The 23,812-nt window shown below is 35.0% G+C and overlaps 1 protein-coding gene across 9 annotated transcripts in view; it reads left to right on the top strand.

The window, feature by feature from the left end:
* The window catches only part of LOC117605853 (endoglucanase E-4), a 60,058-nt gene that overhangs the window by 2,411 nt on the left and 33,835 nt on the right, over window positions 1-23,812 (top strand). For 4 of the 9 annotated variants that reach the window (XM_034327628.2, XM_034327618.2, XM_034327624.2 and 1 more), the window contains 4 exons: window positions 3,515-3,633; window positions 3,837-4,076; window positions 4,758-5,079; window positions 16,266-16,503. In XM_034327628.2, coding sequence (XP_034183519.2) covers window positions 5,047-5,079; window positions 16,266-16,503 — 271 coding nt within the window. In that variant the 5' untranslated portion in view covers window positions 3,515-3,633; window positions 3,837-4,076; window positions 4,758-5,046. The remainder of the gene's footprint in view (window positions 1-3,514; window positions 3,634-3,836; window positions 4,077-4,757; window positions 5,080-16,265; window positions 16,504-23,812) is intronic. The other 5 variants (XM_034327622.2, XM_034327627.2, XM_034327626.2 and 2 more) reach the window with 3 other exon arrangements.

The following is a 23,812-nucleotide window of genomic DNA, read 5'->3' on the forward strand; positions in this document are numbered from 1 at the left end:
ATAATTTTTAAAGTAACAGTGTTAAATTTAGAAAAAGAAAATTATATCAGATGCCAAATTAAATTAAAATTGGGTCTCTCTCCACGGTCAGTCGGCCGAGGGTTAAAGTTCGAATTTTTATTCAATTTCAGCTTAAAACTTAGATAATTTTATTAAAATATTAATATCCCATTTCTATAGATGTACAATAGTAAACAAATATTGTATTATTTATAATATGCGGTAGTTATATGAAACTGACTCATATTTCAGCCACGTTTTAAAATTTATTAACCATTGAAATGTTATGACTCATCACTAAAAGTGCAGTCTACTGTATCATACATTTTTTAATACTAACGTACATGTGTTACATGTAGCTTATATACTGGGTGTCCCAAAAATAGCGTACGATCCGAAAATCACAGATATTTCTTTCAAAAAGAAATTAGAAGTTCTTTTACCATTTTCCAATCTACAGTCTCATTTTTGAGATATATGCAATAATAGTAATACGTTAAGTTGGATTATATTTTTTTTAAGCATAATTTAACTTGACTCAAACTAAACTAAATAATTTTTTGCTTGTTGCACCTCCTTTTATAAAAAAAAAATTAATTCATTCTTGTTTGGTTTGGAGTAGAATAATGATAGGTTTGATTAGATAATATTTAAAAAACATATATTATATGTATAATATTAGTAATTTGACTAAAGCAGTTTAGATAATTTATGTTTCCTACATGTACATAAACTGATTGTGAGTTGCATTGAACTTGTCGCAATGAAGTTGGCTACAAATTCACTAACACATCCACGTTGCGTTGGTGAGACGATGGACGAGATCGACTCACCGACGCGGCGTGAATGTGTTAGTAAATTTGTAGCCAACTTCACTGCGACAAGTTCAATGCAACTCAGAGTACATCCTACATAAAAAACAATGTAATTTGTAACTGCATTTGTTTTCTAATGATTGGATAAAAGAATTTTAAAGAAATTTTTAAAGAACGAAATACAAAGAAAATAAACTGCCTCTCAAATGACCCAGAATTTGACGTTCTCGATTTGGATGTCGTCCAATAATTTCAAATTCTGTAACAAGAATAAATTTACGAGCTCGAGCTCTTTAGGTGTCTAACGATTTTTATCGGTCTTATTTAACGATTCGTTGACGATGACCGTGCAGACAAAATATTTTTAGACTGTAAACATCCACTTTCCAAACTTCCTGCGTGAACGACTTCCTGGATACCTCCGCAATTATTTTACCGGGAAATATCTTTGATGGAATGTAAATAACGCGAAGAAAGAAGGATTTGAGCGTTCGCGTGGTTCTCTTCTTTTTCCTATCGCGAAATCAACGGCTAACCTTTCGGGGAATTAGTTCGAATGAATTTGAGTTCATGGAACTGGTATTTTTCAATAAAAATTATTCGTTTAATATAACTAATGATCTGGGTGTACTTCCGAAAGGCCCCCTCCACCCTAGGGCAGCCAATCTTCGGATTTATAGTAATTGAGGGACGAGAAATCGAATGAGACCATTTTCAGGTCCGGCAAATAAACCGTTCTCGAGATATACATATAAATTATACTCACATTCGGCTTGAAAATCATACTGCGCATAGATTCAGGAGGGCGTGAGGCTGCGCAATGGCTCTCTTACTCCCTCGGAGAGTCCTTTGCTTCCTCACGTGCTCCCTCAGCAGAACCAGAATGCTCACTCGTCACTCTTCCATCAGCTCTTAAGGGGGTAGACACGGGTAATTACCGGCAAAAATGAGCCTAAACATGGGTTTACGCGCTCCCGTTATTCGTCCTTGTATGAGAACATTTGCGACGTCTCAAATCGGAGAGGTCACGTGCCGTGTCTACCCCCTTAAGCGGTCAACTTTAATTCAAATTTTAAAGCTTTTGTTCTTTGATTTTGATTTTAGTTTTTCTCATTTCCTCTATTACTATAAATCCGAAGTTTCCCCAAAATTTAACTTCTATAAAGAGAAAATTGTTTTACATTTATTTGATGTCTATGATATTGTTAACTTCTTAATTTTACGTTTATTGCTCATTAATTAATTGAAATCTATTTAACTTGATATCATTATTTTTAAATAACATTGCTTCTTCATTTATTCAATGTTTCAATACTTTTATCAGAATATAAAATAGTTATAGTTTGCAACATTTTAACAATTTTTCTAAAATAAAATTAGACTGTTACTTACTTTGAATAAAAAGATAATTTTTATGATTAGCGTATCATCATTTTTAGAAAATTACCTGTTTATTATTTCTATAAATATGTTACTTTGTGGTGAATGAATAGATTCTGCTCACCATATATTGAATAGTAGTGTTTCTAAATGTGTGAAATTTGTAGAAATATAATTAATGCTTAAGTGATATTTAGTGGAATTCAAATGCAATTTTCTTGAAAACGAAGCTAGACGTACATACACAGGTGTTATTCTACATTTTCAACTTGTTTTTGCACCTAGAATGGTCCCTTTTATGATTGCACCGTTAATACTTGGACACCATCTATATAATTTCCATTGACATTTTAATATACAAACATGATAGGTTGTAATTGACCAAACATGGTAGGTTTCCATAAAAAAAATGGTTTCACCACTTCCTATAATGCGTTCCCCATATTGCCACTTTTTTACAAGCTATTAATGATTATTCAAAAGTTACGGCACAGTAAATACATTTATTACAATATTTTTAAATGTCTTTTTAAATTATTCAAATATTGAACATATGGACGCAACTAAATTTCTTTATATTTTATATTTTTTAAGATTCCAAGATTAAAGGAAGCCTTAGAAAACAGATGGACTGATCATGCAAAAAATTAAGATCACATTAACATCTCAAAAAGTATAAGAAAATTTAATTACGTCCATTTTATAGGCTCCTTTTAGTGTTACATAATTCATTTAAACTGTTTTTTAATAAGGCAAGAAATAATGAGTTATTTTAGATGTAATTCTTATTCATTCAACCTGTACATGCTGAATTTATGTCCATATATTTTGACATGTCCTGTAGAAACTGTATTCCGTTCTGTATACAAACATCGACAGTATGCAAGGTAGCCTTCAATAGAAATCGTTAACGCAAAGCAAAATATAATCGCGAAGCGGAAACAATCCTATAAACTCCGTTTGCACGTTTTCCTCGTCGGTGACGTCTCGTTTGCAAAAGGAATACATTTTCCATGGTAGAATCGTTATTTCAACTTGTTCAGATTGAGATTTATCGGTAAACGTGTTTCAATGTGCCTTCGAGTGAATTTTAAACATTCACCTGAGGAAGATAAGTGTTATCAAGTATCGCTAAATCGTTGTTTGGAATATCACTTTCATTGTTTGTTATATACATAGCACAAAACGTGATGCTAGGAAATTGTTTGATTTTTATACCATCTTTCTATGTGCTTAATTACTTGCTGCAAATAAGAAAAATGTTCAGACTGCTTTCTTCTGTTTTGTCAAAGTAATTTATGTGAATTTGACGTTGACAGTGAATATTTGAACGATTGTGTAAATAATGGGGCTGAAGAAAAATAATATTTCAATTGTAGAATGTACAAATTGAATTCGAGAGGGAATTTGAGCGAAGATTAATAAGCAAGTTGGAAAGGTATTGTAACAAATAAGTGATTTAACCCTTCCAATAATCGCCTACCGAATACAAGATAGTAATCTCAATTCAATCATAGAAATTTTGCTAATTAATTATTTATTACTAATTTTCATAATTTTAGCAAATATTTTCATTCTTAAGTATATATCTTGATATTTATTAAATTGTATAAATTATTTTATATTTTTCTAATTTCATAGCGCTGGATCAGAGAAACACTCTTCAATTGAGGCTCCCTCCATGGTCCGCCATTCTTAATAAACAATAGGAAAAATTTTAATTGCTATTTTAGATACCATAAACGAAGTTAAATAAAGAAAACAGATGCTACAGAAAAAACTACAGTAATTATATGTATGAAAGAAATTATTAAAGGGTGACCTGTACAATCTGTGGACTCTCTAGTTCTATTAACTCTAAACAGTGATAATATACTGATTGTAAGTTTCACAATTTATTTTGCTATAGTAAAATAATAGTGATCCATATTATTATCCAACGTCACGATTAACAGTTTAAAAAAAGAAGTCTAAACAAAAAAGAACAGAACATAAATAATTCAAAACTTTTACGAAGCAGCGCCGCATCAAGGAGCGGTTTACAAGGGAGCTATAACCCTGGGCCGTATTTAAAGCCTTCCTTTGACTACGTCAAAAAATACTGAATGAACTGTTTTAACCTTTGTTCTTTTTTGACGATTAAATGCTATTTAATTTTATTTAAAATAAATTTCAATTTCAAAACCAGAGGTACTCTCGAAGGTTTGATAGCCCTGGGCACCAGGAATTTCAATCCGGCTTTAATGTTCGTTTGATATTTGGAATTTAAAGTGTATGTTTTACACCATACATGTACGCTCTTCGCAAGCGATTATTCGGCTTTGGAGGACGTATACATGCATACGCCGAATACAGCAAAGGGATTAAGAAAATTGTTTTATATATAATATATATAAATATGAAATATCAGAATGGATGAAGTTTAAATTCTGATATTCTATATTTAATTTTTGTTAAACGTTTAGTGTAAGAACCAATTCACAGTAATTTTGTCTTTAGAATATTACAAAAATATAAATCATCTACAAAATACTATTTTTCTTTTTGTTTCCAATATTACAGAACTAAAAGATCATCTAAATTAAGGAAACCTGAGAAACAACTTTCGGAATAATCAACAACGGCTGAAAAAATATTCATTTAATGACGTCTATGTGTCTATATTAAAGGAGAAACCGCAATATTTGCGTTCAAGAAGAAATTTCATATAAAATAGAAAAATATTTATGAAGAACGAATATCCTGAAGGGTCGACATGTATCTCAAGGCATTATGCACATTGATCCTGGCGAAAAGGTGATCAAGAGTTTCTTATATTCCCATGTAAGCATTTATGGGATAAAGATCAAGGATGGAGCTGAACATGTTCTTCGTCTACATCGCGGTAAGTATTTATCCTTTATAAAGAGTTAAATTATTCGATCCATTCCTTTGTACACCATTTAGCAATATTGTACCTAAAATTGGATGCACAAAGTGTGATTAAACGCCTCTAAACATTTGAAACTTTAATATCTCTTATACATATATAATGAAGTTGCTGCAATATAATTTCATATTTCTTTTTCATAGTTTCATTAATACAATTAGAATTATGTAATATATTCACCCTCCGACGCAACGGCGGACCATGGAGAGAACCTCAATTTTAGTTTAATTTTGTATTTCATATTATGAAGTGTATGTAAAAAAGAATGTAGAACTTAATTAGTATTAGCATCTAAAGACCTTCTTGCATCCAATAATACAATTTAGATGTTTAGAACATTGCTACATTTAACGAAAAATCAAATTATATTACACGTGAAAGAATCAGTATGTTATACTTAAAGTTATATGCACGTTTTATAATAATAATACATATCACTACACATCGCGTCGCATCGAACGAAGAAGGCTAGGTCAAAAATCTTAACCTAGAGTTAAATATATAATTGTTAAACAAAACGGTTTTATATATTAGAAGAATAGTTTAAAAATAATAGCGTAAAGTTTAGAAAATGAAAGTAATAAGAAATACTTATAATTGTGGCTCTCTCCCTGATCCGCCCTCCGAGGGTTAATCGAGCATAATGTGCACTATCAGCAATATTAAATAACAATTGCAAAGAATCTATGTGTATTATTAACTTACTTTTTCATTGCACCGCGTCTAACCATGAAATTAGCAAGTAAATCATTATCGTACAAGGAAATAATTTTCACTGAATAACGATAGAAATTAGCTTTCGATACATAAAGCTTTAATTAACAGTATCCTTTTGAGATAATGTATGTGATCCTAATGAGAAATTAGATCTTCCCAGCCGGAAACAGCAGCCGGGACATCGATTTCCGGTTTGTATGTTTTACAAGCAGACGTGTATTACCATCACGCGAGTCTGCATTCTTATTATCTATTAAGATCATCCTTCGAATCGGTACTACAATAATTGAATCGATCATTGTGAAAAAAGATCATTATCTAAGAATTCTTTAAAGAATCGTCATTATTTTTTAAATTTCACAAAAGAAAGAAAAAAACCTGATTTAATTCTAACCTGTGTATAACCCTTGAACAACGGAGATTAGGTCAATCATGACCCAAACTTACAAAACATATGCAAGGTATATAAACTTAAAAGTTACATGTATAATTTTTAAACAAAAGGGTTTCATATATGAACAATGTAAAATTTAGAAAATGAAAATAATATGAAATACACAATTAAATTAAAATTGTGACTCTCTCCATGATCCTCCGTTGGACGATTCAAACATTGAAATATACAATATTTTATCTACGAAATTTTCCAAATCGACCATTTTATTTATATTATCTTTGACCAGTTTTGATCAAAGTGCAGATTTATATCAAATTTATACCAAATCAATTTTCAATAGCTCATTAATTAAGCATGCTTGATTGAACGAACTTGTAACAGCGTGTCATAAAATACCTACGCTTTAAAATAAATGCATTATAATGTGCATATAAAATATGCAGTGTTTCTGAAGATTGGTCTCGATCTGATTTATTTGACATATCCTGACAACATTCATTTGTGTTATAACATACATAGCCACTTTCACCGTAGAAGTCGCCATTAAATCGCTAATGTCCCATCATCTAATTGTAAGTGAAACTTGCGTCATTACAAAGTTGCAATCTTTGTATCGTTAAATCACGTACCCGTCTTGTTGCCTTTGAAGATATTCCAGCACAGCTGCAATAACTCGTTGTCTCATATTTTCTAGTAAAGTTGGTATTTCTTGATAGATGACATTTTTACGTGCTCCACCGTGAAAAAAATCTGATGGAATTAAACTTGAAGAACAAGCTGGCAATGAAACTGATCCTCCGCATTCTATGTATCAGAACTGAGATATTTTAAATATAAAAACACTTATTTCCCTACTAGATATGACATTTAATGGGAGCCTCCGAACGTCTGTTAAACACCAGCTTTTTCATTAAAGATAAGAAATATACAACTCTATTTTAATGCAAGAATTTGATCTTCAAATTTCATTTACTCCTTCATTAAATGCAGACAATTCACTATGATCATGAGAAAGAATTCAAATATCCCTTGCCAAATTTTTCTATTATTTGATATATTGCATATATTCTTTGAAATTTTTTAACTAGGAATAAAAATGCTTAATTAAATCATTGAATATAATATTATAAATAAGAAATAAATGTTACTTACTTGCATTCGTTTGATTCCAATTTATAAGTGTCTGATATAAGAATAGTAACAAAAGGATGCAAATGGTACTTTTTGAAATGTTTGAATTAGGAACTAAAGTGGTTAGTTAACTTATTAAATATAATATTCTAAATTAAAAGAATATCCCCTGGATTCCTTTGATTTTAAAAGCCTTATATATTTTTGTTATGAGTAAATAGGCTTGATTGTGTTAAGACCTGATAATGTGCTAATAATGAAATTAATATTTAATTATACTTTTATTCTCTAGCCTCTCGTAACATACTATTCGCTTATTTAATAAAAATTCAATCATTTTTATCCATGTTAATTCCATTTGCACACGATTTTGCTTACAGTAGACTCTTGTCATATTGCCGCGGTCGGGGCTATAGAAGTGGAAAATTTGTGAAGCTTTCAAGCTTTCATTTAGAAAAAAGAAAGAAGATAGTAGAGTACTATCTTCATCAGACTTTAATTCTGTAAAAACACGGAATATGATTGAAAATTCGTGTGAAAATCGGCAATATAACAAGAGAATTTACTGAATTTTATTTTTTAAACACCGCTTGTCCTAAATAATTCAAAATATACTCTACATATATTTGTCTTACTATTTCATCTCTTACACTTGTTACATGAAAATGATAAAAATATAAGAACGTTTGTACTAAAGAGGGTATAGTATACTGTAACAGCAATGAAATCTGCGGAAGATCGCAAACGTGTGGAGAGATTTCGCTGTGATAAAAACGTGAAGACACGAGTGTACAATAAGCTCCGTGTTTGCAAAGGGTATTGGCGTTTGTCATACAGATATTACATGGTCGACGAACCTTGAGAATTTCCTGGAAACGACGGATGCGTCACAAAAGAAGCTCCAAACTTATTTCACCTACAGTTTCACTCATATCCCAGTGAACGTAGAAATTTTATTCGATGTCGATATAGAGAACTACTATTGACGTTTATTCTTTTATATTCCTTTTATTTATTTTGTGTCACATCAAGAACTAAAGTTATTAACGAACTGTGTACAATTCATTGTACAAAATCATTAGATTATACACATTATATATTATACATTAGAATACCTATTATACATGTACATACATTGTAATACATATTATGTAGGGTCCCATTTAAATCAATCTACTCGAATATTTTCGAAAATATTGATAATACACAAAAAATCTTTGAGACAAAAGTTACATGATTTCAGGATACAAATTATCTAGTGCACCTTAATTTTTTAAAATAACACGATACATTTTTGATTCTATAACGTTGTAGCAGATGTCCAGACAAGTTCAACGACTTATAATACTGTGACCTTCTGATGACCTAAACTTCAGAAAAACGGAATATAGTCACAGGAATATTGAATAATAAAATTTGGTTTAATAGGATGTTAGATCAGATTCACCATTTGCAATTTATAAAAACTAAGGTTATTTTTATGTCTTTCCTAGACGTCCATATAGAAGAAAGCTACTTTCACCAGATAATTTGCTTCCTGAAATCATACAACTTTAAAATTTGTTTGTATCATCAATATTTCCGAAGATATTCGAGTGGATCAATTTAAATGGGACACCTCGGGTACTAACTATACATGCCTGGATACCTACCTATGTATAAGTAGAACGTGATTACATTCAATTTTTGAGCATAACGCTTTTTCTTTTAAACCTTGAATAGCCAAGCCTGGGACAATCGTGACCCAAACTTACAAAACGTATATGAGGATACTAACATAAAGTTAAATGTATAATTTTGAAATGAAAGGGTTTCATATATTGGAAGAATAACTTTTAGAGAAAGAGTTTAATATCTAGAAAATGAAAATAATATGAAATACAGGATTAAATTAAATTCGAGGCTCTCTGCATGCTCCACCGTTATATGGATTAAGGTTAAAAAGTCAATTCGACGCCTAATATAAACAATTAACATTGTAACTTTTGTTACGATATTTTACAATATCTGTAACACAAATGTATCGAAAAAGGATACTCTTTTCTTCTGTGCAGGAACCATGCTTTTATTACAACTGTAATTATTTTTGACTGACAAAAATGACTGGCTTCTGAACTCAAAAACATTTTATTTTAAATTACAGAAAATATGAACCATTTAAAAGTACTCGAATAAATAAGAAATTATAATTAAGTTGTTGTTGCACTAATGGAGACAAATAGCAGATGTAAAGAATAGAATCAGAAAATTGTAAATCGTTCTCCTGCAAACCTAGTATAAACTATAATAGTTACAATGTTGTCCATATTATAATTCTGGGAGGCCAATTTTGAGACTAGTCATAATAACTTGACTATCGATGTTCACCCTTGTCATCTTTACTCTACTATATTTCACTAAAGAACTCATTATTTCTTTTCTCTTAATCAAGATAAACAACATTGATTAAATATCCTGCTGTATCCATAATTTGGATACAGATACTGAATGCAGAACATTTGCCAATGATCGAGAATGATTGACCTATTGTATTTAGTATTCTTTTTAGTTGAATGAAACTTTTGTATTTTAAAATTGTCCTTAAAGACCAGATGATTTATAATTTTAGCAAAAATATAATTACATTTTTTGCAATTTTACCTACAAAACAGGTTCATTTTAGGATGGACTCTGTAAAATTAACGTCGAACTGGTGTGCTTCTTAAAGATTACTGCTATTACTGCCTAAAAATTAGGTTTAGATGAATCGATGAGTCAAATTAAAGGTAACAATTATTTGTTACTTCTACAGTTATTCATCCTAAAATCATTTTCTGTTTTCATAAATGAAAATGATCGAAAGACATGTGGTACTATCACGTGTAACTTAGGTTTTCCTCCATTACGGGAAAGTGTAAAGGAGAAACTTAACTTCTGTTCTCAATTGTCTTTGTTCTTTACATACCAGAGCAGAAAAGTCTACGTTAAATTTCTTCAACGTTCTTCCAAAATTTAACTTAATCTTAATTTTTGCATGAATATTGAGATTAATACATAAGTTAAGTTTTTTAACAGTTTCTTTTTGACACTTAATTTTATATTAACGAAGGACATCATGAATTTTGCTTTATATTCAATATTATATGCAAACTGAAGATCATTACAAAAGTAAGAATCTAACAACAATACATTCATGTAGATTTATTAATATATCAAAAATGTTAATCTCTTTTCCAAATACAGTAAGCGCTCGATAATTGCCTGCACTTTAAGCTCTGGAGGGGGGCATTTCTTAAAAACGGCGAATTATTGATCGTCAGTGGCATGCGTGCCTTTTCTGCATTTCGTTTGTTTCTCTAACACAACTATACATTTTTTGGTTATCTAACGATAAATAATATGTAGGTAATAAGTGAGAGTGTCGGAGTGCATGCGTTAGGTGTCCCTAACGAGGAATTATATGACGTAGAATTAGAGAACGCCTACTGTAAATTAGTCTTACCTTTTAACTAAGGGATTCATACAATATTCTAAAAAGATCAATGAAACATGATTAATCATGAAATGTTATCAACAGCCTTACAAGTATCAGAGGACAGCGACTAACGATTCATTACCAAAGATGCTTTATAGCACATTTCGAAGTTTCGAATAAATTTTTTTCGTTATGAAATCACTTCTCCTATAGGCAGCATGATTTACACACAGCAAGGAGTGGCTTCATATCAAATACTTTTCTATCGATGTAACTATGGTCGTAAGGAAAGTTTAGCTGTTACGTCCTAGATGGTATTTACCGAAGTCCGTCACGTAGAGAATACGTGCGTGTATTGCGGATTTATCGTAGTCATGTTTCGTCACATATCCATGTAACATAGAAAATAAAATGTCTTTACATCGAACTTGGTGAAAAATTCTCTCTTTTCTATGATACATGTAACCATAATAGGTACACGAATAAGACCTTATAATTAATTAGGAACGCTATATACACTTCATGATAAAAGTTTAATTAAAGAAACATTTGTATTACCAATAATTGTCAGGTAATAATTTTATATTAACCCTTCGATGCTTCATCCGGATGAAGCACTTCTGAGCTCGTTACATGTATACATACATTCGCGATTAGATCAATATTCTCTAAGCCGTAGAGTCTAGGGAAAATGACGATATAGGGGAAACAAAAATTCTCAAAATCCTAATTGTGACGATAATAATATGAAAAATAATTTGAAAACAAAGTAACATAATTTTTAATTATTAAATATTATAAAACTTGATGGGGAGCCACAGACCTGTATACAATATACAGGGAAGCTCATCCTATACATCGTTGCCCTTCGCGGGAATGCCGAAGGAACAGGACAAGAGCCCTCCCTGCAAGAGGAGGGAGTCGGTAACTCGGGAAATCTAGGGGGAAGGCACTGCCATCTTCCTTCGAGAAGCCAACTATGCTTACTGCTATACATCTAAATTGAAATTGTAACAACGGTAAAAAAGAAACTTCGCGAAAACGACGCGGTCTGGAAGCGTCCAGACAATTTCGAGAAAAGCCAAGTATAGACGAGTAGCAGACGAGCGCGGAAAACGCCAAATTCATTCTTGACAACGCGATCGTTGATTACGGCGCGGCGGCCGCAAATAGCAACGAACGGATATAAATTAAGGGCTCGCGACCGAATCTGGCTATTTTGCCTGCTGTTAGTCGAGGGTGAGGACGGGATAAAACCATCGGCCGCTCCTGGTCGGCAGGCTCCGGCAGGAGAGTACGGCGATAACACCTGGACGCCTGCCGGAGAAGAGCGAGAGAGATTCCGATAGGAGAGTTCGGCGACAATACCTGGACGCCTACCGGAAGAAGGAAGAGTATGGGAGAACTGTTCCTGGATGCTCGACTGACAAGGAGAGTACGGCGATAATACCTGGACGCCTGTCGGTCGAGAAAGTACAGAGAATCTCCTGGACGCCCTAGCAGAATTAGTTTTCTGGACGCCCGTTCGATATGGAGAGTTCGGCGATTTTACCTGGACGCCTATCAAACTGGAAAATTATGAGCATTGTGCTCACTGTAAAATGTCTTGTGCAAATAAATAAAAGGAACTGCATCTTAAACCTTGTAATCCCATTTAATCCAATAAATCCTGTCTGTCCAACAGATTCCTTGTGTTTCAAATCGGTCATGGCTACAAAATGAAATAAACATTTAAACGAAATACAATTACCATTTTTGGTAATTATAAATATCTCGTCAAGCCCACCGATTTCGCTCATTTTTTAATATGTTGTTGGGATGATGATTCTGAGCAACTTTTTTCTATACATATAACCGCTGCTCGGCTTTAGTTTTCGAGATATTTGCAAAAGAAAGTTGCTACTATTCCAGTGAATTCTGCGTATATCTACACGTCCGTGGCAGTGTGTGCGTCACTGGGATGGGTTCTGTAAACACAGCATGGTATCCGTCAAGCGATATCCCAACAAAAACATCCTGTAAATAGGAGCCAAGTTCTTATGGCCGTAAAAGATTGTGAGATCAAACTAAATACGGCCAAGTTCGTTAGCTTAGAAATAACGCTTGCAATACTGAAAAAAGCTTTTGTGAAAATTAGGTTAAAAGAACGCTATTTAATTTTTGAAGAGTTACATGGAGGGGTAAATTATTCAAACTTGGCCGTTACCGAACACCTTTCATGGTCATTGGTTTAAAAAGTAACGGCCAAATTTGAATAATTTAGCCTTCCACTTAACAAGTGTACGAAATTATACCTATCCATCTGCCTCGGATGCCGAGGTTTAAGCCTCTGAAAAACGGCTAAGCTGTTTCGTGTAAAAGGAGGTAGTGCGAGAACTTGGCTGGTGCACTACCGTGCACCCAGATACATAACGGGTGGAATTTAAAAATCCAATATTAATTTAACCTAACATGACCGAACCTAATCTAACACAAAATTAAATTAGTGAATTAGATTAGATTAGGTTAGATTAGATTAATATACCGGCCACCATGAGGCGGCCGGCCGTGCAAGCCAAAATTCAAAATCATGGAAACCAGTCAAGTTCGACTTTTTAGTTCACCCGTTATACACCTTAAGCCGGGTATCCACTTGTTTCAAACGCCCGTATCGTATCACCGTTTCGAACCCTTTTGAAGAGGCAGGCGTTTCCATTTGCTGCGTGCTGTTTCTTTATTCTAGGAGTCCGTCGCTTACAATTAGTACTGTACAACTTTTATTACATCTGCAAGTTAAAGGAGGAATTTTGAGACTCGGTTTATAACTTGCAGATGTAATAAAAATAATCTCTCTGGTGCCATCAAATAGAATGTTTTTGAAAATAATGCGATCTTAATATTCTGAAGTTTTAAAAAATTACAAATGTTAAAAACGAACAACAAATGCGTATTCGTACACATATAGAAACTACCAATAATTGTCCTTTTTTATTTTTGGTTCTTTTTTTTGTTTAGAAGACACAGTTCAGAAATAGCAAACACTATTATAAGTAAAAATTGTCCAAAACATATCCTGTTTGGTATCATTTTAATCAGAAAAACGTCACAAATATTTTGGTAAAAGTTGTATAAGAAAAAAATGAAAAATAACAAAGTTCAGTCATTACATTAGTATTATCTCACTGATATATCCGATCCCAGATCATATTATTCCATGCCTCAAGTGTGATGTTTCCACTTGACATAGCTATTTGGGCCTTCACCTGGGTATGTTGTTTTTACGCTTCAAGTGGTCTCCGAACCTATCCTTTATTGGATTCATTTCAAAATCGATGAAATTATTTATGAACTTAATCTAATTTAATTTAGACAAATTTTATCGTCTAAATATATTTAAACAGATCAATTATCTTCGGTGATACGCTGTACATAAAAGAGCAATGTTAATAAGAACCTCTGTGATTATTGAAAAAGGACAATGTTAATTTTCCAGAGATTTTTCCGTTGCCGAGTATCGAAAGTTCTATTGGGCTATGATACGGAGGTGAAGGAACGGGCCGATCCGAAAATTGTCGGTTTCTTGCTGTTCAAAGCATAGGTTCGGAGACCACTTGAAACGTAAAAACAACATACCCAGGCGAAGGCCCGAAATGTTATGTCAAGTGGAAACATGACACTTGAGGCTCGAGATAATATGATCTGGAATCGAATATATCAGTGAGATAATACTAATGCAATGACTGAACTTTGTTATTTTTCATTTTTTTCTTATAAAACTTTTACCAAGATATTTGTGACGTTTTTCTGATTAAAATGATACCAAACACGATATGGTTAGGACAATTACAATAAAGACACAGCATGCAGAAAATCGAAACTTCTCGCCTATAGGAGTTTCTTTCAAGAAATGAAGAAATACTGTCCGAGCCGTAGCACGCCGTGGCATGCAACGAGGCAACGTCTGCCTATTCAAAAGGGTTCGGAACGGTGATACGATACGGGCGTTTGATACAGGTGGATACTCGGCTTTAGCCTCCGCAACATCTCATCGGTGCACTGTACAAACGTATGAACCTTTTCTTCGATGCAACGGCAAAGAATCGGCAAATTTTTCGGATGGGTCCGTTGCCTCCGTTCTTTTGGAACAGCACGCAGCAAAACGAAACTCCTCGCCTATAGTGGCCCAGTCCTATTGCTGAACCGTTTCTGTCAAGAAACAAAGAAATATTGTCAGAGCCGTAGCACGCTGTGGCGTGCAACGAGGCAACGCCTGCCTCTTCAAAAGGGTTCGGAACGGTGATACGATACGGGCGTTTGAACCAAGTGGATACCCGGCTAGGTTTCGGCTGCCGCAATCTGCTTACTATAGTAGCAACTTTTGTTTGCAAATATTTTGAAAACAAGCGGCGGTTATATGTATAGGAAAAAGTTGCTTAGAATCATTATCCCAACAACACATTAAAAAATGTGCGAAATCGGAGGGGTTGGCGAGATATCGATAATTACCCAATTTTTCTTTATTATTATTATTTCGATTAGAAGGTTAATAATGAAAATTTAAGAACTATTACACTATATAAAAGAAGTTCCACTGTACTACAATTTATGCGGTGAACTTGTAGAAGAGCTACTCCCCCTCCGAGTTTGATGGTTTTTAAATATGTTATAAAATTCGATATTTTAAGCGACTTTTTTCCTCTAAGCTATATGTCGGACTCGATTAGTTTGTGAGATATTCACGAAAAACTGTAAGTACTATTGCATTGTCAACAGCACCACACGGCCCGACTTCCATTCATATAACGGGTGAGTTTAAAATTAAATTTAACTAATTTCAATAATTTTGACATTGGACCTGTCAAATATTGATATTGATATAGCCTTTTTTTTCATGGGGGAAATCTTCCAAAGACGCCCCCAGCCCCCCTGGGGAGGGGCCGGGGGGGAGTGCCGAATTTTTACCGGCTAAAACCCCCACGGTGACCTGCACTGGGCGTTAAGGTGGGCCCCGGGACCTCTGTCGAACACACCGGGACATATTGATATAGCCTAACCTAACCTAATCTGGATATGTAACAGTATTTAATTTTTCTATTATTTATACGTGTAGGTTAGGTCAGGTTAGATTACACTAATATTCCACGCGAATCAGATGTTACAATTTGATTTTTCAGCTCACCCGTTGTATGATTAAGAGCCGGACCACACGCTGTTGCTTACAGAAACGATAGGGAAGAGAGCCGGCGCACACATGGCCACGGGCGTATACTTATAGGCAGAATTCGCTGTAGTAGTAACAATATTCTTTCTCGAATATCTCGCAAACAAAAAAGTTGCTTAGAATGACAAACTTTTCAAAAACATTTAAAAATCATCAAAATCGGAGGGGGAGTAGCTCTTCTACAAGTTCACCATTTATGCAAATGAGACTTAAAATTATAAGGCAAACAATTATTTTTACAGAGTCTGATGATAGCATCGATAGTTCTAATCGGCACTATTAACGCGAACCCAACGTACTACGTGAAACCCATTGAGGACGAGAACAATTACGCTGAAGTCCTGGAGCTTTCGCTTTTGTTTTACGAAGCACAGCGGTCGGGAAAGCTGCCAAGGGACAATCGAATCCCATGGAGAGGAGATTCGGCATTGAACGATCGTGGCCCGAACGGGGAGGATCTGACTGGTGGCTATTATGATGGTAACTGAAACATTGAAACAATAAGAATTAAATTACTTGATTGATTTAACAATGATAGAGGTACGAAAGAAGAGAACAATTGTTCAAGAAATAGAATTGTTATTCGTGTGATGTAGTTGAGAATATTTTAACAGCGCTCGTTCTGTGTTAACGAAGGAGCAAGCGTTGACTGTTACACTGTCCAACAAAAAACTTTTTTTCTGTTTTCGTATTACTTTTGTATTTTTAAGAAAAGTTCTTTATCTAGCGCGAATTCTCTATACAGTACCGAATTCTGTAGACATTTCCAAAGAAGAAACTATCTAGGGTAAGTGTTGGAGCAGTATGCAATTCGTGTAAATCGAAAAAATATCTGTCAGTGGCACGTGCACGGGGTTTTGCCGCCAGACGCCCATAACTCGCTCTCATCGGCTAGTCAGTGCCGTAGCTATGCGTAATCAACACCAATATTGGGGTTTAATATATTGTACATTCACTTTTTATATCTATAATGTTTTTCTTGTTATTATTATTATTTCATAATTATTATTTCTCCTTCCGTGTTATTTATTATTATTTTTAGATACCAACAATAAAATGATAAAATACTTTAATTTAAAATTTAAAAATCGATTGACGAGCATTACGATTTTATCAATCGACACCCGATTGAAGACAGTTTTGAAATTTGTTTATGATATAGAAAAAATATTTATTGTTTCGCCGATTGTATCGAGTGTTGTATTTCGAAACAGCGCTAACAATAAGCGTTCTTACTTCCCCATTATCGCTAGACCTGAGAGAATAGTATTACATTTTCATCTCGAAAAGGCTTTCAATAGTATTGAATTTACAAGAAACCTTCTTATAATTGTCTTAAAAATCATAAAGTAGAAAGTTATATTTCCATGATAAATAAGAGTCTTCGCTAAGCGTTTGTTCGTACTGCTCGCGAGTTGTAAACATAGTTAGATATCACCAGTATAATTGAAACCTAAGTGTACCCAAAGCAGCCACCTAGGCTGTTTGGGTGCGATTCCGTGTCTGTGTACCCACACCAGCACGGAAACCGAACCTGAAATGACACCAATACAGTTAAAAATCTCAAAACTGGGGTACAGTAAGACCTTGCGGAACGTATTAAATCCTGCAACCAATAATGATGAAATGACCACAAGTAAGTCAGCTAAATCCACACAAAATCCTCATAATAGCAAAAAAAGAAAAATCCACCCATACGTCGGTACTTTAAACCCCGCAATAGACCTCTGCTCACACACAAAAAACTATCTCGTGGCTAGAAGAAATTCCTTCTGATAACATGTACAGGGTGCAAAACAATTAATGGTCATAGCTTCAAGGGGTGAATCTACATCCTAGGATCAGTGGACCAAAAAATTTATAAAAAAAACTTGCGGCAAAATTGTTTATAACATTGAAAATTAATATTAAATTTTTTTTTACCTCAACGTATTCTGCGCATTGAAAAGAAAAATAGTCTGAGAGGAACCATATGTCGCAAACAAACCGTTTGGTCAGAAAAAATTGTTGAAAAATTCACAGTGATTTGGTTGTGTAGTGTAATACGTAGAGGCATGAGTCTACCACCACTTGGACGTATGTATCTTGACCATCGTACTGACTTGTGCATTTTGCCCAAACGAATGCTCTCGGCGAACAAACGTGAAAGGGTATAGCAGGATAAGATGGTCAAAAGTGCCCTTGAGCCGATTTTACTTCGCAATACACCATTCGATATCTTATCCCAAAAAACCATGGTACACCAAGTTTCAACCCTGTACCTCAACCAGGAGGGTAGTTACAGGGTAAGAAAGAAAAAGTAGTTTTTCCCATATTTCTCCTATTTAACATTATGCAAAAAATCTGCAAAAATTCTAAAATATTCTAGACATGTTTCTTTATGATTGTGAATTTTTTCAGATTTTTCGGTTGTAAATTCCAGGTGTGAAAAATCAAAAACGCAAAAAAAAATCGAAAAATTGAGATTTCGGGTAGAAGCTTTCGAGCGACTAGATTTTTACTTTCACAGAACAGTAAAAGCTGGATATATGCAACAAAAGTTTGGCTGGATATATGCAACATCGCTATCCCCTCCACTTGGGGGGATCCCCCTAAGCCGAACCGGGCCGCTCGGCGAGGAAACCGTGTAATATGATCCGACCGTAATATCGGTGTGACTAATACTAATTGAACGATAAAACTTTTTTATTTTTAACTTTTTCTTAATGAAATTTTTACTAACGCATTTGTGAGATTTTTCTGATTAAAATGGTACCAAACACGATATAATTTGAATTATATTTATTTATTAAAATAATAATAAAACTGTACATATGTACAAGGCAGGCCGTACACCAAAGATACATCAAACAACGTGTTGCATGTTGCATGTTGTGTACGAACGTAGAATAGGTGTCGCGGCACGGTACAAACGATTTGTACGAACGTACAATAGGTAACGCGGCACGGTACAAACGATTTGTACGGACACAGAATCGATACCAAGACTGGATATATGCAACATTAAATGCCCAGAATCGACACCTCGGCTGGATATATGCAACGTCTGGGTCCCAATGTTTGTTGCATATATCCAGCTTTTACTGTATTGATCTTTTCCGGTAGGGATACCCACGCCGCTGTACCAGGACTCAAGATACGTCCAAGTGGCAGAGCGGTGGTAGACCCATATCTCTACGTATTACACTACACAATTAAATCGCTGTGAACTTTTTAATAATTTTTCCTGACCAAACGATTTGTTTGCGACATATGGTTCCTCTCAAACTATTTTTCTTCTCAATGCGCAGAATACGTTGATGTAAAAAAAAATTTAATATTAATTTTCAATGTTATAAATAATCGTGCCGCAAGTTTTTTTATAAATGTCCACCGATACTAGGATGTAGGTTCACCCCCTGAAGACATGGCCATTAATTTTTTTACACCCTGTACAGCGTATTGACAGTAGACAATACACGAACCGATTCAGCTGACTCCTCCAATATACATACAAGCACAAATTATAGAGCCGTTAATGGAATTGCTAGAGCAACAAGCAGGCAACAACAACTACATCTTAAAACAATTAAAAGACAACCAAATAAAAATTCAGCTAAAGTCGTCAGAACTTGATAGGAAAATAGTGGACGCTTTAAAACGCAAAAATGCAAATTTTTACACTTACCAAACAAAAACAGATCGTAGTTATAAAGTAATACTCTGTGGAATTCACCCAAAAACAAATGCGAGTAAAATCATAGAAGAATTAAAACAATACAACCAGTCTGTCAGAACAATACAAAATATAATTAAATACGATACTAAGCAACCACTGCTACTCTTTATAATAGAACTCGAACCAAATAATAACAACAAAGATACATATACACAACATAAAAAAACTATTACTTGTTTAGAGGTGTCGCTTCCTTATCTGGGGGGGGGGGGGGGGGGCTGACAGGGAACTTCGCGTGACGGGCTGCGTGCGAGAAGAGAGATCTGCCCGAGATATACGCGAATAGAGTGTTTCATCAGTAGTCTTTCAAATTATTTCATTATCGTCTTTGTATCAAAACGGCCTATTCCGAGAAAAAACCGAGAAACATAACGACGTGGAGGAGGCAAGCGGCTACCACTGTCGAGCAAACATTACGACCCGAAAGGAGTGAGGAAGGTTTCAGGAGGAGACGTCGACGAATCGGCAAAAGGATCCCCTTCACGCAGGAGACGAAGACGATCACCAGCAAATACAACGACAAAAGCCGTTCTTCTTCATATTATATTGTAAGCGTTATCCAGCGTCAGCGAAAGAGCCATTGTTGTACAAAAGATAAATATATAACACGTTTCACGGTCACAGGAAAAACTACTGTAACAGACCCCCAGTCTGTGTCAAGTGTGCAGGTAACCATCTCACGACATTGTGTCCAAAGCAAGGTAAAATCGAAAACGTAAAGTGTAGCAATTGCCAGGGTAAACATCCTACAAACTAAATACAAAGGCTGCATAGTGCGGAAACAGCTGCAATTGAAACTATACTCCTCGTTAAGGAAAAGAACTGAAACAAATAACAATTTTTTGCCAAACAGCGTAGCATATAAATCGACACCAACTCTCACATCTAATCATGCCCAACCCTTGTGCACAAGCAATAGAACATACGCCCAAGTAACCGCTGAACATAACGTAGACCGACAAAATCAGAACCAAATTTCCTCTATTCACTCAAACTACCTCAATGAAACAGAATCCTCCTAATCCAATCAATTAAAAACACAGAACTCATAATCAATATGCTAGCAACACAAACTACACTGCTGCAGCAACAAACCCAGCAAATAACTTCCATGATAGAACTACTAGTAAAAATCGTCAATAGCAACAAATAATGAATCATTCAATCAAAATAGCGGCATGGAATAGTAACGGACTACAACAAAGACTACAAGAACTTATAATGTTTATTCACACTTACGATACTGACATTATGGCAATCTCTGAAACTCACTTTATAACAAGAAACTACGTTAAAATCCCACATTATACAATATATGAAACCAAACATCCATTAGTGAAAGCACACGGAGGTACCGCTATCATTATAAGAAATAGCATTAAACACCATCTCCATAACAACACCAAACACGACTACCTGTAAGCATCAACGATAACAATAGAAACCACAAACGGAGAAATACAAATATCAGCTATCTATTCACTCCCAAAGCACAAGCTCACTATGGAACAGTATGAGAACTATTTCAATAACCTAGGAAACAAATTCATAGCGGCCGGGGATTATAATATCAAACATAGGCAATGGGGATCCAAAAGATCATCACCCAGAGGTACAACCCTGTTGCGCACCATAGAAAGGCTGTCATTAACACCAATATCGACTGGCGAGCCCACCTACGGGCCAACGGTCCTCGAAAAGACACCTGACCTCATAGACTTTGCCATAACCAAAAACATCAGCAGGATGCACTTTAAAATATCGCCAAATTCGGAACTGAGCTCCGATCATACCCTCATGCTACTAGAGTATTTACAAAAATCACTCCAAATAGATGATACGCCCACACTACACAGCAATACCACAAACTGGAACAGTTTTAGAGCAATAATTAACGAGAAATTAAACTGTAGTATACCTCTAAAAACCCCGGACCACATCGAAAACGCAGTAGCCTACTTAACGCAAACAATCCAAGAAACTGAAAATTTCATCGAGATCGGTTAATGCACTTAGAAGTTACAAGTAATTAAAATTTCCGAATATTGCGACTTTTCATCTAAGAACGTGACTAGTTCCGTTGTTAGATGAAAAGTCGCGATTTGAAGAAGATGTTATAAATAAAATTTAAATGGTATCAGACTGTACATAATATGTAACTAATTTTATGCACTTTTGTGCATTGGTGCATCAGAAAAACGCAATTGCACTTAAAAAAAAAATGGAAACCTATGTTTTTGTCTGTGCCAATCGATGCAGTTTCTTGTGCTCTACATAAAAGTGCTAACATACTTATGCCCTAAACTTATTCGTTAGGAAGTTATTGAAGCTAAAAGTTCTCTGAATTATTTCGGCCTCTCGGCAAATATTCCGGAGTACCTGCGTTCTGTTCCATTACAATGTTTGTAAACATGAAGCGGCTGCTAATACTAGTCACTGTAAGATTAAGATTTCCATCAGTAACTATTCACTACCTGTGTGCGATCGTTTGCCGAGCCAGTGTTTCGAAATCATGACATTTACGAATAGTGAAGCAGTTGATATGTTCATTTTGTTTAGTAAATGCAATCAAAATGGTACTGGGCTGCAAGGCTGTATCGAGAGATATATCCTAATCGCCAATAATCCTCGTGTTCGTATTTTTACAAACTGGAGTCCAATTTACGCCAATACGGCTCCTTCCACAAACCATAACGAAACGTGCCGGAACCAATCGTTGAAGATGAAGGTACATAGTGTGATAGCAGTGCTGGCGAACGTTGAATTAAATCCACATGCGTTCGTGAGAGATCTGGATAGAGAATGTGGAATTTCCAAATCCTCGGTTCAAAGTTCAAAAGTTCTAAGAACACACAATTTTTATCCCTATCGGTTTTTCATTGGGCAAACATTGCGGCCTGGGGACTAAGTCCGAAGAATGAACTGTTGCCAATATTTTTTACGGCATATTCAGGAAAATGAAAATTTTGTATTTCAAATTCTCTAGACAGACGAGGCGACATTCACAAACAATGGGATGTTCAATCGACATAATGAACATACATGGTCCGTTGAAAATCTACGCCTCATGGGAAACACTAACAATCAAATACGGTACAGCGAAAACGTTTGGTGTGGAATTTTTGACAAATGGATTATCAGTCCACATTTTTTTAATGGAACATTAACCGGTCAAAGGTACCTAAACTTTCTGGAATCCGATCTACCAGTTCTTGTTGTGATTAACTATTATCTTTCAATCCTTCGCGGGGTTTGTAGATGGCGTGTTACTGCGCATGCGTTGCGATCGTTCTCTTTGTATCTGCGATTTTCTCCTTTTTCTTGACTAACTGTCTACGGGTGTTCCCCTGAGCACATGTACGCTTTGATAATAAAAGTACTTCTTGTATTCACTGATCCTAATTTATACGCAAACCGCGCTCACAGGTTATGGGCCCAGGCGATTAGGAAACAGTTAAGAAAGTTTTTTTTGTGTGTTTAAGTGAAACTTGCTTACGTCCTCTATTTTTGAGGTTATGCACGTGTTCGTTGATCCTCGTGTTACTAATTGAACGGAAATGTCGCACCCGATGAGGATTGAGTTATTGAATAAGGAGAATTATGACTCCTGGAGCATGCAAGTGGAAGCTCTGATGACTAAGAACAACACGTGGCAATACGTTTGTGGAGACGTACCAAAGTCGAGACAAATCGAGGGCGATGCAGATTCCGAGGCTGCAGTAAATGCATGGCTGCAAGCAGATAAGCAAGCTAAGTCTGATCTTATATTATCTATAAGTCCAAGTGAACTACAACAAGTTCGTGGATGCGCTACTTCGCGAGAAATATGGATTAAATTGTAAAGTGTTTATGCTTCTAAGGGGCCTGCACGCAAGGCCACCTTGTTGAAACAGTTGATATTGCAGCGATTACCAGAAGGAGAAAATGTACTGTCGCACATGGATAAATTTTTTGATGCAGTGGATAAGCTGGCCACAATGGGAGTGGAGATCCATCAAGATCAGCTGTGTATTATGCTATTATATAGCCTTCCACAGAGTTTTGAAAACTTTCGGTGTGCTATTGAGTCTC

This window comes from Osmia lignaria, chromosome 2 (genome assembly GCF_051020975.1).
Source record: "Osmia lignaria lignaria isolate PbOS001 chromosome 2, iyOsmLign1, whole genome shotgun sequence".
In the NCBI taxonomy this organism is placed as follows: domain Eukaryota; kingdom Metazoa; phylum Arthropoda; class Insecta; order Hymenoptera; family Megachilidae; genus Osmia; species Osmia lignaria.